The sequence below is a fragment of the Cydia strobilella genome, chromosome 27, assembly GCF_947568885.1.
Source record: "Cydia strobilella chromosome 27, ilCydStro3.1, whole genome shotgun sequence".
Taxonomy (NCBI): Eukaryota; Metazoa; Arthropoda; class Insecta; order Lepidoptera; family Tortricidae; genus Cydia; species Cydia strobilella.
In genome coordinates, this window is record NC_086067.1 from 7,384,099 (window position 1) to 7,399,123 (window position 15,025).

The 15,025-nt window shown below is 37.9% G+C and overlaps 1 protein-coding gene across 1 annotated transcript; it reads left to right on the forward strand.

Moving 5' to 3' along the window:
* Positions 1–286: 286 nt before the first annotated feature.
* On the forward strand, positions 287–13,699 carry LOC134753682 (zinc finger and SCAN domain-containing protein 26-like). The gene is made up of 9 exons (XM_063689622.1): positions 287–1,600; positions 2,424–2,565; positions 4,110–4,290; positions 5,249–5,356; positions 8,340–8,520; positions 9,993–10,145; positions 11,486–11,584; positions 12,158–13,387; positions 13,553–13,699. The coding sequence occupies exons 1-8, from the start codon at positions 401–403 to the stop codon at positions 12,374–12,376; spliced, it is 2,283 nt and encodes a 760-aa protein (XP_063545692.1). The 5' UTR covers positions 287–400; the 3' UTR covers positions 12,377–13,387; positions 13,553–13,699.
* The last annotated feature ends 1,326 nt before the right edge of the window (positions 13,700–15,025 follow it).

Genomic DNA, 15,025 nt, shown 5'->3' on the forward strand with positions numbered 1-15,025 from the left:
ACATTTAGATAGAAATAATCACAAAAATAATACAACTGTCATAACAACTAAAATAAAAATTAAAGTAAAATGTCACAATATACATTACATTAAAATATACGCATTCATGTCTTTACTTTGTATTTTCATCAACGCCTAGCATAATAATCAATCAGTTTTGTAATTTTTGAATTATATTTAATCATAATACATACACACCAACCAATCGATCGATTCTAACAAACCGGAATCCATGTACAAAGTCAATCCTTATCACTTATTTATCACCGGTTTTTGGGTGGACGAGAAATATGTCAAAATGGCTTTCTACACTGTTTGCGATCGTGTTTACTTTACGATTTTAACTCACAAAATGAACTTTAAATCTAAATAGTGTGTTAATTTTAGTGTTGAACTAGTTATGTTACACAACAGTGGGCCTTACGGGCCGAACGATGTACCTATAAATATGGGAATCCCTGTGAATATGACTCAAATGTCAAATCCAATGAATTTAGGGCATAACTTGGGTAACTTGCCCAAAATGCCTCAACAAGCACCTGAAGCTGAAGCTCCGGTCTACGATATACCGGACTATCGATCTTTCGGTCATTCGCCTTTGAATATGGGGCATCCCATGAGCCCTTTCCCAAACTATCATCAAATGAACTTTCAAACAAACTATGTCCATCCAAATCCTAATTTGCCACATAATACGACACCAAGCAATTTTGAAAACAACATTCTTCCGATGAATTTGAACACACACAGTGATCACGGGCCTAGCTTGATGAATTACCACAATCCTGAAAGCAAAAAGTTTGATATAAACAACTTGCATTACAGAGAGAATCTCAGTCGGAAGGTACCAATAAATATACCTCAAATACATACTAAAGCGTTTCAAAAACATCTAGGAATGGAGTCAAATCATGATCAGTATAATACAGTACAAGAAAATCAATTCTATAGTCACAATTCAACAAAAGTACCAGAAAAATCTTTAATTGACACTAATAGACGAAAAAGCTTAGAGAACACAGTGAAACTTATTGAAGATATACTTATAAATAGTACACCTAAAGATAAGTTAAAAAATGTAAATACTGATATTTTAAATAACACATTAAACAAATCAAGTTTGGATATGAGAAACACGAAATTACACGGAATAGACAATAGTAAAGAGTTACAAACCACAATTAATTTAAGTCATAAAATAAGCACAGATGATTCTAATCCCAATACCGATTTGCTAAGAGCAAGATTGGAAGTTAAAGATACGAAATCGGACATCCATGGTCTAAATTTAACCAGTAAAAGCTGCCCAAACAAATCTATAGATTTAAATACTAAATTACAAAAGGAAGATCATGCTAAAACAAAGAAAACTGTCATTAATGAGTTGCCAGATGATTTAAGTAAAACAAACAGTGAAAAGGAACTACCTATACAGAGTGAAATTCATTGCAAACCTTTAAGACGGAGTCTTATGAATAACCAGACTGAAAAAGGGGAGAGGAGGAGAGAGTCCAATGGATCTGATTCAGAGAAAGAAGACATAATAGCAGAAGTTGATATCAAGAAAGAGATTATTGAAGAAGATATAGTCGAAATTAAGGTACTCTTTTTACAAGCTTTTATTTAACCCTGTTAGTATGTTTGTATGTATGTATAAACTCTTTATTGTATAAAATACAGAACACAGATATGGCACAGAAATAGTCAGTACAAAGGCGAACTTAATAATAACAATAATAATTAATATTATAATATAATTATAAATAATAATTAAATTTATATAATAAACTTTTTTCATCCTTCATCACCAACCAAGCCTGTATTGTTATATTTGTTATATATTGTTAAGAAAACAAGGTATTTTATATTACGAATGGTAACCAACGTCAGTCAACTTTTATGCTATAAAGAGTTAGTCGCTATATGGAGTCTCATTATAAGGAGTTTACACTATCTATTTTAAATACTCATGAATTATAACTTTAATTAAATTCTTAATTTCCTGTAATTTAAAAAAAATAAACAATCAATATTTAATGTTTGAAATATCAGTTCATAAGATCAAGTTAGTTGAAACTCTAGGTCCATGGGGTCCCAGCGCGCATAAGTTGTTTGCAGAAATCGCGAAGCGTCTGGTTGACGTAACTGGTGACCGAAGAGCTGGCGGCTTTCTCGCACAACGTATCAGCATTGCGATACAGCGGGGAAATGCCGCCAGCATGCTTGGTACAATGCCTCAAGGGCCTATTTTAGATTTAAGCTAGTTATTAATTTCGTTTACGTAGTACCACTGTATATATCTTGTATGTAAATAAATGTGTGATAGTTAGTTTATTATTCAAGTAGGCATATAAGTCATATTACAATGCGCTTATGAATGTCAAATAAACTAACTACATAAGTACATTTTTTCTTACTTTAAGGTGGAGCTAGTGGAATGCAGTGGAAGCGAGAGTTCACCATTCCTTAAAGACAGTAACGCAACACCAAGAGATGTTTTAGACGCGGACGCTGTTATCGTTGAAGATAATAATGTTGCAGAAGCGAAGGAAGCTGCGAAAAAGGGTAAGATTAGTGTTAACTTGCGTTAACAGCACCATCTATGAGACTCCCTCTATCGAACCCTAGATAGCTTAGCTACATTACGCACCCACCAGGGTACGTAGTTCACAAGACGGTCCATAGGTGGTGCTATAACCAATAGACATATGTTTAGGATAGATATAAGCAAAGATAGATATAACTCCGTAATAGATGGATACAGTCTAAGGAAAAAACGTGCCTCGAAAACCACGAAAATTTGATTCTCGATCAGATGGCGCCACTAGTTTTGGCCTACTCTCGTATAGAGGGCGTTGACTGTTTCGTTTGTTATTTATAATTTTAACGCATACCAGTGAAAGAACATGGGTCAAAATCATATAAAAATAATTAATGCAAATAAAAAAAATCATTTATCCATATTTAAATACATTTTATCGTATTTTTATAAATCTTCATTTTTAGTTTTAAAGTACGTCGATAGATGGCAGTGAATTTAAAGTGGTTACAAAATTTACTATGACAGTACCGCTCTATCTTATTATATCCTCATTGATATAAGAAATATGTGCTCGCACACTCTCCCAATATATGCCATAAGAGATACACGCTGGTTTCTCTCCGACTCCTGAAGATTCCTTCTACCTAGCATAGCCAGCATAAAGCCTAAGCATTCTACAGCATTGACGAATTTATAAATACTCGATGAGGTCGTTGACTTCTGCATGGTAGTTTAAAAAATATATTCATGTTAACTATATTTAAATCTAAAAATGTTTTTAAGTTTAAAAATACATATATTTTTTTGTAAATGTAAAATGTGACCTGTAAAATTTGCTTTTACCAATAAAGTTCTGTATTCTGTATTCCTCCGCCCACGTGCCATCAATTAGTAGGTGCGTGCGTGCGTGCGTGCGTGCGTGCATGTGTTGTGTGTGTGTTTCTGTGTGTCTGATTTAGATGCGGTTTTCAATTGTTATTTGTAAAGCAGTTGCATTAAATGTTTTTTAGTCTGTAAACTAGTTTTCTAGTGTTTCATAGACATGGTTTATTAAAATTGGTTCATTTTATTTAGTTCGGGATTTAATTAACATCATCATTCGCTTGCCCTTGTCCCATTCACTTGGGGTCGGCGCAGCATGTCTTTTTAAGATTTTACAATCTTCTTTTCTTTCTTTTCGGGATTTAATTAACATAGTACTGTAAATCAAGTTTTAACAATTCTTTACTTACCCCGCACCAACTTTGCTTCTCTATTCGGCCTAAAGGTTGACTGGTACAGAATGCCGTGTTGCATTAGGTCCACCTTTTGTAACTGTATATTTTTTACTGTGCAATAAAGTTTACTTACTTACTTAATGGCGCAGCGACCCAAAATGAGTCTTGGCCTCCGACACGAGTGTACGCCAGTCGTCTCGATCCTGTGCCATCTCCCGCCAGTTATCGGCATGGTGATCGCTCAAGTCTACTCCAACGGCATCGCCCCAGCGATACCTGGGACGTCCGATCGGCCTCCGCCCCACCTGGCGTCCCAAGTTTATATAAATAAAATAATTATTGTATTCCAGGCTCAAATCCAAAAACCTACTTCGAATGTACCCATTGTGGCCTCCTCTTCAGACACCCGAAGCGGTTCCTAGTCCACACGAAATGGCATACATTCGGATTGACCAGTGAGACGCGGCACAGGATGGAGAAAGAGAGAGAGCTCAAGAAGAGTATGAAGAGAGAAGCTAGGATTATTGAAAGGTAGTTTATGTGCTTCTAATAAGGAATATTACGCTAAACTTTGCGTAGGGGGCGCCACTCGATGCATTAATGTCGTATTTATTTGTAACAAATAATCTGTGAAAACTTGTATTGATTTAAACTAACACGATTTTCACTCATATTTTTAAACTAACACGCTACTTAATCGCGTAAAAACTTACGTTTATTTATGGCCTGACGTTTCGAATGTGACGTTACGTTCGTGGTCACAGGCAGGCTGGCGAGGAATTGTATCAACATCTTCTTGCTGCGCGAGTTTTGCGAACTACCCGCACTTCATCATCATCTTCCTCGCATTGTCCCGGCATTTTTGCCACGGCTAATGGGAGCCTGGGGTCCGCTTGGCAACTAATCCCAAGAATTGGCGTAGGCACTAGTTTTTACGAAAGCGACTGCCATTTGACCTTCCAACCCAGAGGGGAAACTAGGCCTTGATGGGATTAGTCCGGTTTCCTCACGATGTTTTCCTTCACCGAAAAGCGACTGGTATAAATATCAAATGATATTTCGTACATGAGTTCCGAAAAACTCATTGGTACGAGCCGGGGTTTGAACCCGCGACCTCCGGATTGCAAGTCGCACGCTCTTACCGCTAGGCCACCAGCGCTTCCTACCCGCGAACTACCCGCACTTGATCTTGATTATTAACTTGTACACTAGGGTTGTCACTTTGCCTACACACAACACTCACGACATCCGATGGTATGACGTAACGTCACGTTCGAAACGTCAGGCCATAAATAAACGTAAGTTTTTACGCGATTATGTCCCGTGTTAGTTTAAAATCTATGAAAACTTGTCATAAAACTGTTTACGTAGTATATGAAAACTCGGCAAATTTAAAAAATATAGGTGCAGAAGTTTGTCCTTCCATAGAATATTTGAATTTTGCGCCTTTTGACAAAGTTGGTTTTCCAGAGTATTTTTTTTTTTGTAGATTGAACGCCAAAGAAGTGAAAGATGGAGCTGAGGGCGACGTGCACCCGTGTAAGGACTGCGACAAGGTCTTCTCAGTTAAAAGCAGTCTCAAAAATCATCGGCAGAAGTAAGTGTTCTTTATTAGGCTAGTTTTTATATAAAAATCATTATTTCCCTGCGTACATAAATCACGTTTAAAAAAAAATGCCTCTGCAGACATTACGAGTAAAATCCAGTTTACAAAAGCTAGGGCAACTATTTTTTTCATTTTTCTTATCTAACGATTTCAACATCAACATACCCGAGGACGAGCTGTCGGTACGTCGGTAGGCCTCCAACAAGATGGAGCGACGACCTGGTGAAGGTCGCGGGAATTCGGTGGATGCGAGCGGCACAAGATCGGTCGGAGTGGCGAGCCTTGGGGGAGTTCTATGTCCAGCAGTGGACGTCTATCGTCTGACATGATGATGATGATGACGATTTCAACGTTTTCAACCTTAATTATGTTATTTTTTTTTATTTATTTAAACTTTATTGCACGATATAAAATTGTACAAAAGGCGGACTTAATGCCTTAAGGCATTCTCTACCAGTCAACCATTGGGTCAAACAGAAACGTGTAGTTAGTGCAGGATTGTAGAAAGCGAGAGGAAATATGAAACACAAATCAAATTATTCTAAACAATATATATTTTGTTTATACACTTACACATATAAGAATAATAACAATATATACCTACATGTATACAAACATGCATACATACATACATATATAAATAAATATTGTATTATGTACCCAAGGTTTGTTAGGGGAGCCCAAGACTCCCAAGAGTGGATTTTTGTAATTACTCGAGCGTGTCTAGAGTTGTGCCATTCCCGGTAACATTCCCCATTTTGTATGGGGAAATTTCTCGCTCGGTAACATTCTCTATACAAAATGGGTAATGTTACCGGGAACGGCACAACTCTAAGCGTGTCAGATTAAGATATGACTCATATAACTGATATCTCGCTATCCGTGGAGTTTACCTTAATTTTCAGTTTAACTCATGGAATAAAACTATGAAAACGGATTATATCGCGTATATTGAATTTATAATACATCCCGACGTTTAGAACCCTTTACAGCGTTCGTGGTCAACGGGTGACTGAGGAAAAACTACAATGTGCAAAAATACCCACATACGAAAAATAATGAACCATCATAGACTATAAAGTATAAACTTTAAAGTTCAAAGTTCAAAGTGTTTTTATTTGTGAGTATATGTCAAACTGATTACAGTGGCGGTAAATAAATATTTGTAGCACTATACCCTGCCTGATGGCGTACAAAAACTTGAATAATTTCCTTACATACTAACATGCGAAATAAATTTACATATCTATATAAATATCTAGTTATTATTAATCATGTCAAATCAGAAGCGTTAAAATTATACAGCAAAAATTCAGAAATGGTGTAAAAACAATTATCAATTAAAAATGTTAGTAGTTTGTGCTTAAACTGATTTAAGGGTAACATTCTGAAATAGACAGGCAATTTGTTATAAATCTTACTAGCTAAGCAGAACACACTTTTGCGCATTAGGGCAGTATTTGCGGAAACAGGAAAGAGATTCTGAGGATACCTGGAATTTCTAGCAAATACCTCAGAGACCGTCCTGAATAGTGTTGGGTTTGTTTTGATGTACATCGCAATTTCAAAAATGTAGAGGCAGGGGAATGTAAGAATTTTCAGGTCTTTAAAATGTGGTACACAGCTATCTGTTAGGTGAAGCCCTAGAATCGCTTTCACGCATCTTTTCTGTGCGATAAAGACGGCTTCTCTGTTGACTGAATTACCCCAATAGATGATCCCATATCGTAAGGTTGACCCAACGAAACTGTGATAAGCCATCATCACAGCTTCCGTACTAACTTGCTTGGAAAGTTTGTACAAAGCGAAAGCATATTTATTTAATTTTTTACAAACTGTCTCAGTATGAGCTGTCCAATTTAAATGATTGTCAATTTGGACACCTAAAAAACTTGTATTGCTTACTGATTCTATAACCGATCCTTCATAATTGCAATCAATGGGTCTCATTACTTTTCTTTGATAAAAATGCATTATTTTAGTTTTATTTAGATTTATCGTTAAATTATTGTTCTTGAGCCATTCAATTATAGTATGTAAAGTGTAATTAATTTCATATTCATAGTCTCTATCACCTTTGCAATCAATTACTACTGTGCTGTCGTCGGCGTAGAGTACCATTGGGTAGTTAATGTGACGAGGAAGGTCATTGATATACAGCAAGAATAAAAGCGGACCAAGCACGCTTCCCTGCGGCACTCCATACACTAAATCTCGTTTTTCGGACCTGTAACAAACCTGCCTTTGTGATTTAAGACATATTTGTGACAGTTCAGTGTACTGCTCTCTACCACTTAAGTACGATTTCATGAGATTCAATACATTGCCACGAATGCCATAGGCACTGAGCTTCTTGAGAAGGATAGAATGATCGACGTAGTCGAATGCCTTCGTCATGTCCATATATATAGCACATACTTGTTCTCCTTCATCCATTTTTACTATAAGATTTTAGTTTAACTTTTAACCGTCTATGTTCGTCCGTTGGTTGGTGGGGGATAGGTGGGGGAAAATGGCCAAGACCACAATCTACGCTCTCGAAAATCAAACCAGTTATAAATGAACATTTACATATATACTGGTCACGGCACCAAATTGTAACACTTACCTACGTTTCATATAACGAACTGTGTATGAGAACTGTTTGTAATAACTATATACTATATATACTATTACTATTATTAGTAAATCACTATTATTAATTATTTATTATTGACGTGTAAATTGGTTTTATAAATAAGTTATTATGATTATAAATCATAAAAATTAAAATTAAATGAAACTAAATTAGCTTTTTGATGAGGGTTTGAGTCCATAAATATGCATATGCAACTTGGACAACGATTATTTGTCGTTTAAAACACTTTTTTCACAAAGAACACAAAGATTGAGAGAGAGAGAGAGAGAGAGAGAGAGAGAGAGAGAGAGAGAGAGAGAGAGAGAGAGAGATTTGTCTCACAAAGAACTGTCCTAGGTACCACCCAACGCGTGTCCGCGAGTGCAAGATCTGTAAAGCGTCGGTGACGGGCTGGATGGCGCTGCGCGCGCACATGGCGGCGCACGCGGCTGGCTCCGCGCCCGGGTACGCCTGCGCCGACTGCCCCAAGCGGTTCAAGTACGCGCACTCGCTGGCCAAACACAGGGACACGCATCTGGTAAGACATACACCTACAGCGATACGTGTTTCCAGCGGCTCTAACAAGGTCGCTTTAATGCCTAAAAACAGTGTGCAAATTTCAGTTTTACTCGCTCTGTAAGGCAAAATATTTCAGACAAGGAAATGGTATGAATATGGGTGCGGGTGTTTGGGTTGGGTAATTGGGTGTTAAGTGAATGGGTTTTTGGGTGTATGGGTGAATAGGTAAATGGGTATTTGAGTAAATATCTCAGTACAGCGGGGTAAATGGGTTGGGTGAATGGGTGTTTGGGTGACTACATTCTCCTGCTTCACTAGTAATTAGTACCTACACAAAGCGTCCGTGACGGGCTGGATGGCGCCGCGCCCGGGTACGCCTGTCCCGACTGCCCCAAGCGGTTCAAGTACAGTCAAGGGCATAAATATATATACATTCCCAAAGCTTCAAAAATATGTGTACGCTCTTACACCTTAGACAATAAAGTCGTGTTCACAATATTTTTGAGTCATTTGTCTGTATCGATATTTTTGCCTTCGACTGTACGCGCACTCTCTGGCCAAACACAGGGCCACACATCTTGTAAGTACACCAAGCTGCAACATATCATGGCCGTGAGACGTAGAAATAGTATTAAAATTAAAAGTTGATCTGGTAAGTGTTTACTGTATATATAACACTAGCGACCCGCCCCAGCTTCGCACGGGTAGTATAACCAATTTACACAAAACCTTAACAAATATGGTATCAGTCGATCAGGTTTGTTTTGAGGATCAAATGTCTGTATGGGACCCATTGTCTTAAAGCAATACAAAAGTCACAAATGATGTACAAAATGACATTACATCGTGACGTCAGCATGTAACGTCGCTATCGCTTAGAAGAGAAGCCGTGGAAAACAAGGAAATTGTGATTTTGTCGGTAAAATACTGCGTTTATATATATTGTTGCCGTACAATTTTTTTAAAACAAAATTTAAGGAATCGAATGGTACCGTATTTTTTTTCCTATTTGGAAGTTTAAAAAATGTTTTTTTTTTAACTGATCTTGTTTTTTTTTTATTATAAACTGATCGGCGATTGGCCCTAGTCACACCTGATGGAAAGTGAAGACAGGGCCTAAGATGGAGCTCACCGGTGATTTTTGTATTTGTATATTATATAAAAATTGTATTTATTTATTAAACATATATATTTTAGTTTCAAATTTATTGTGATAAATTGCTCATTTTCTATCTATTATAAAATTCAACATGTGGAAAATACCCTATTATACACCTAAACCTTCCTCAAGAATCACTCTATAGATAGGTGAAAACCGCATTAAAATCCGTTCAGTAGTTTTTGAGTACATCGCGAACATACAGACAGACCCGACAGGGGACTTTGTCTTATAAAATGTATTGATTGGCGTAAAACATTCCCGCACCCAAAACCCTAGGGTACGATTATTGTTATTTCATGTCAACATATTGCTACATGTTTTTTTTGCAGGAAAAAACCCTAAGCTGCGAGCAATGCTCCAAGAAATTTGGGTCGCAGGCGTTACTGAAGATGCACATGAAGTGCCACGAGCGGGCCGCCAGGGGCGCCACGCACAGGTGCACTTATTGCGGGAAAGGCTTCTTCGAGAGCTACAACTTACAGGTAAGACCTAAAAGCCAGCGCTATAAATATTAGAAACCTTTCTAAAAACCATCTCAATACATAACACTTTTAATGGGGTTAGCCGGTCAAAGTATTTAGCAGATGGAGCTTGCCCTGTCAATCCCTAGAACTGTGTCAAATTCTTGTTTTTTTTAATGGAATTAAATGGCCTGGATGCCAGCCCTTTAAGCTAACTCTCATAGAACTAAACTAGAGAAAGGGGCAAGCTATGATGTCGCCATCAATGTGCGAGCGGGACATCATTATATACGTGCACCAGTGTGATAAGTGATATGCTAACCGCGTTTAAATCACTCTGGACTCATACGTACGTAACGTACTAACAAGGAATTTATTTTCAGTATCTTTGTTGTTATTTTTTTTCGCAAGCGCTGGTGGCCTAGCGGATGAGTTTTTCGGAACTTATGTACGAAATATCATTTGATGTTTACCAGTCCAAATGATTGGACATTTAATACGACACGACCACTTCTTTAAAATTATCGTGGAGGGGCGGATAGGAAGGAAGCGGGGTAGAGGAAAACCCAGACGCAGCTTTTTAGATCAAGTGAAAGAAAATGTAGGGGTCGTGTCGTATCAAAAAGTCAAAGAGCTGGCGCAGGATAGGGAAAGCTGGAAGATACTCCACCGACAAGAGAATAACTCTTAAGTTAATGATGATGATTTACCGGTCAGCCTTTTCGGTGAAGGAAAACATCATGAGGAAACCGGATAATATGTATAATCCCAATAAGGCCTAGTTTACCCTCTGGGTTGGAAGGTCAGATGGCAGTCGCTTTCGTAAAAACTAGTGCCCACGCCAATTCCTGGATTAGTTGCCAAGCGCACCCCAGGCTCCCATGAGCCGTGGCAAAATGCCGGGACAACGCGAGGAAGACGATGATGATCATTTCGTACCTTGTCACAGGTTTCAGGACAATAGTATGAGGTCCTTGCGATAGTATGCGACTTTCAAATTGATTGTCACTTAATTAAATTCTTTGACTATTGGAACCGTGCACGACGACAGCGCCACACAGCGGTTGCAACTTAGGCCCCGTATATTGTCAAAACTATTAAGAGTCCCCAGCAAGCTCGGCCGAATTGCACGTTTTCATACTTAAAACTAAGTACGTGTTAGATTGTAATGAAACTTTGCACATACAATGACATGAGGTATATCTAGGTCTGTAATTAGTTTATATAGCTCCAGTTTATAAAACAAACGAACTAAAGCAAAAACAAGTTTTGTATGAAAAACTTGAATTCGCTGCGATCGCTTCATGCTCTTCGCACGGTGCCAATACGCACAAATATTTACCAGTACATGTTTTTAACAGGTACACGAGAGGACACATCGCAACGAACGCCCATTCACCTGCGACATATGCAAGACCAGCTTCGGAACCAATTCTAGTCTCAAGCGGCACCTCAAAGTTGTGAGTATACGTTTTTTTTAAACACTGGAAACCATACACATGCAACCACTGTAAACAAAAATTGGAACAAACTTTAACAAGATTTGTATTTGTAACACATTAAGTGCCGAGAACACGCTCGGGTTCTCTGTTCGTAGTCGCTTTCGTCTACAAAGCGGGAAGACGCTGGGATCGTCAACGAGAGTAGCGCTACGAAAACGTTGGCAGTGATCTATACCCCGCGCTTCGATGTTTTTTTTTTGACAATGATGGTCCCTTTGACAGTTCATTTTATATGGAATAGCTGTCACGTAAAATGTTTGTAGACATTTTTGGAAATTTAGCTCATTATTTTATATATAAATGTAATATAATGTTTCTTCAGTTATTTTTTAAACTAAGCCCAACCGAGACGCGCGACATATTTCAGTTCAGAGAGCCTGCGAATAACATACTCTGGCACACCCACTGTGTCAGTAGAAAATTTAAAAAATGTAGGCGCGAAGAGTTGACTTCCCATAGAAAATATGAATTCCACGCCTTCCGCCGGGTCTATTTGAGTATATTTAGGGGCTAATAACCTTTGACTTTCAGTCCCACAGCACCTCAAAACCCTACACCTGCGAAACATGCCACCGCAGCTTCGCGTCTAGCACAACCCGCGCGCGGCACACCGCCCGCGCGCACGGCGACTCCTCCGCGTTCCCGCACAAGTGCACGCTGTGCCCGAGACAATATAGTGCTCAAAAGGAGCTGCAGAAACATATAGGGAAGACGCATAGGGAGGAGAGAGATAGAGGAGAGATAGGGTAAAAAAAAACACCGTATAAAGTAATTATTAATGATTACACTCGTCGTGTTAGTCGTTTTCTAGGTTTTCGGCCTGCAATAAGTTGGATATTCAGTTAACACTTACAAGTGCACGCTGTGCCCAAGACAATATAGTGCCCTAAAGGAGCTGCAGAAACATATAGGGAAGATGCATAGGGAGGAGAGAGATAAGGTAATAAAGACACCACAAATTTTAAACTGGCTAGATTTAAAAATGGCAGCAATTAATAACAAGTGTCATGTTAGTCGTTTTCTTGGTTTTCGGCCCAACATGGCTGACCATAAATATACCCTATGTCATTGCAATAAGGTGGATATTCAGTTAACACTGACAAGTGCACGCTGTGCCCAAGACAATATAGTGCCCTAAAGGAGCTGCAGAAACATATAGGGAAGATGCATAGGGAGGAGAGAGATAAGGTAATAAAGACACCACAAATTTTAAACTGGCTAGATTTAAAGATGGCAGCAATTAATAACAAGTGTCATGTTAGTCGTTTTCTTGGTTTTCGGCCCAACATGGCTGACCATAAATATAATCTTGAAGACATGTGAGATTTAATGAAATATAATTGTATACCCCGTATATTGTATATAGTTAAGACTATACCCCGTCCCTCTATTTTTATCATCCTTCATCCTTCAAGTACTATGCATGTTAAGCTAGTATATCCATAAGGCATTATCTTATGGAGTACTACTTGTCCCACGTTTTGATATAAATACATATTATGGGGCGATTTTATATTTAATAAAATGGGCATGATATTCGGGGGAATCCGAACAATTACAAGAATGTATTTCTAAAAATTTCCTTGTGTAGGTACTGACATTAACATAAATATTTAATAGTCCCCGGCAAGCTAGGCCGAATTGCACCTTCCCATACAAACGTAGTTCCGCTCTCATTTTAAAACTGCGTGTTGGATTGTAATAAAACTTTGCAAATACAATGACATGAGGTATATCTAGGTCTGAAATTCGTTTATATAGGTCCAGTTTGAAATAAAACTATGAAAACGGATTATATCGCGTATATTGAATTTATAATACATCCCGACGTTTCGAACTCTTTACAGCGTTCGTGGTCAACGGGTGACACCGTTTTCATAGTTTTATTTCATGAGTAACTATCGCGGTAACCGAAGACAATATTAGGTCCAGTTTATCATCGTGAGGATCGTGAGAGAGCTTATCTGGGGCGACTAACTGGGTACCGGTGGATCGATGAGGTCCGGAAGGACCTATGTGACATCCAGGCGGCTGAATGGCGTCGGATCGCACAGGACAGGAACGAATGGCGAAACCTAGTATCGGAGGCTAAGATCCACTTCGGATCGCTGAGCCAGCGAAGTAAGTAAGTAGATCCATTTTATAAAACAAACGAAATAGAGCAAAAACAAGTTTTATATGAAAAAAAAAATGTATTATAAATTCAATATACGCGATATAATCCGTTTTCATAGTTTTATTTCATGAGTAACTATCGCGGTAACCGAAGACAAGTTTATATGAAAAACTTAAATTCGCTGTATTTTTATAACTATGGTATCTAAAGCTACATATACTAATTACAGACATAGATATACCTTATCCTATTGTAAGTACAAAGTTTTAGAGCAATCTAGCTAGTCGTTTTAAAATGAGAGCGGAACTACGTTTGTATGGAGAACCGCAAGCTTGCCGGAGAGGAGAACCGAGCTTGCCTGACACCCTTAGTAAAATCTTTGTACATTGTAAAATAAATAAAACGTGGAAGGTTACCTTTACGGGAACTCATATGTATCTACTACATTATAACAGTATCGAATTTTGTAGTATTTTATTGCGCTAGGCGTTATGCGCAAAATGTTAGATCTCCGGGTCTCTATTCTTTGACATAATTATTGAAAGTCATAATGTAATGATTGTCATATTATCATTAGTCATAATTTGGTTTTTCTCAGAAACGCGTAACTTTTCAGGATTGCCATAAAACAAACCTAACCTAACCTTTCTAAGATAACCCGAGGAAAATCCTGAAAAGTTAACGGTTTCAGAATTATGACAAATGATAATATGACAATCATTACATTTACTTTCAATAATTATGTCAAACAAAGGGACCCCGATTTGTCCATATGGAAATATGTATATAAATGTAAGGTAGATATAATAAATAAATAAATATTGTAGGATATATATATATATATATGTATATGAACTCTGTTAGTTTAAGATAAAACGAATTAATTTAAAATAAGAAATCTCATAAATAGTCTGTAGTGGCCGCTTAACATCAAGCGGGCCGTACGCTTGTTTGCCACCGTCGTGGTATAAAAAAGCCAAAACATTAAATCGATGAGTCATTGTTAATTCTTCAGCCTATAGTATATGTGATCGATTTATTTTAAGCGATTGGACCGCCTGTTTATACTTTCAATATACCTTTTTTTAATATAATTTTTGTGTACATACATTATATAACTATGTGTACAGAATATATACTTAGGCCCCATTCGCACGAGAGTTTTAAAACCGTTGCGTGTGTGACGCACCCATAAGTAAGAGTGAGAAAGAGATATCGCTTTCTCGCTCTTACTTATGGGTGCGTCGCACACGCAACGCTTTTTAAGCTCTCGTGCGTATGGG

Bases quoted from the DNA above. Each gene is read 5' to 3' on its own strand.
- LOC134753682 (XM_063689622.1), top strand. From the start codon at position 401: ATGTTACACAACAGTGGGCCTTACGGGCCGAACGATGTACCTATAAAT. The intron at 2,566-4,109 runs GTAAGATTAGTG...ATTGTATTCCAG, and splicing joins GAAGGAAGCTGCGAAAAAGG to GCTCAAATCCAAAAACCTAC. The intron at 8,521-9,992 runs GTAAGACATACA...TTTTTTTTGCAG, and splicing joins AACACAGGGACACGCATCTG to GAAAAAACCCTAAGCTGCGA.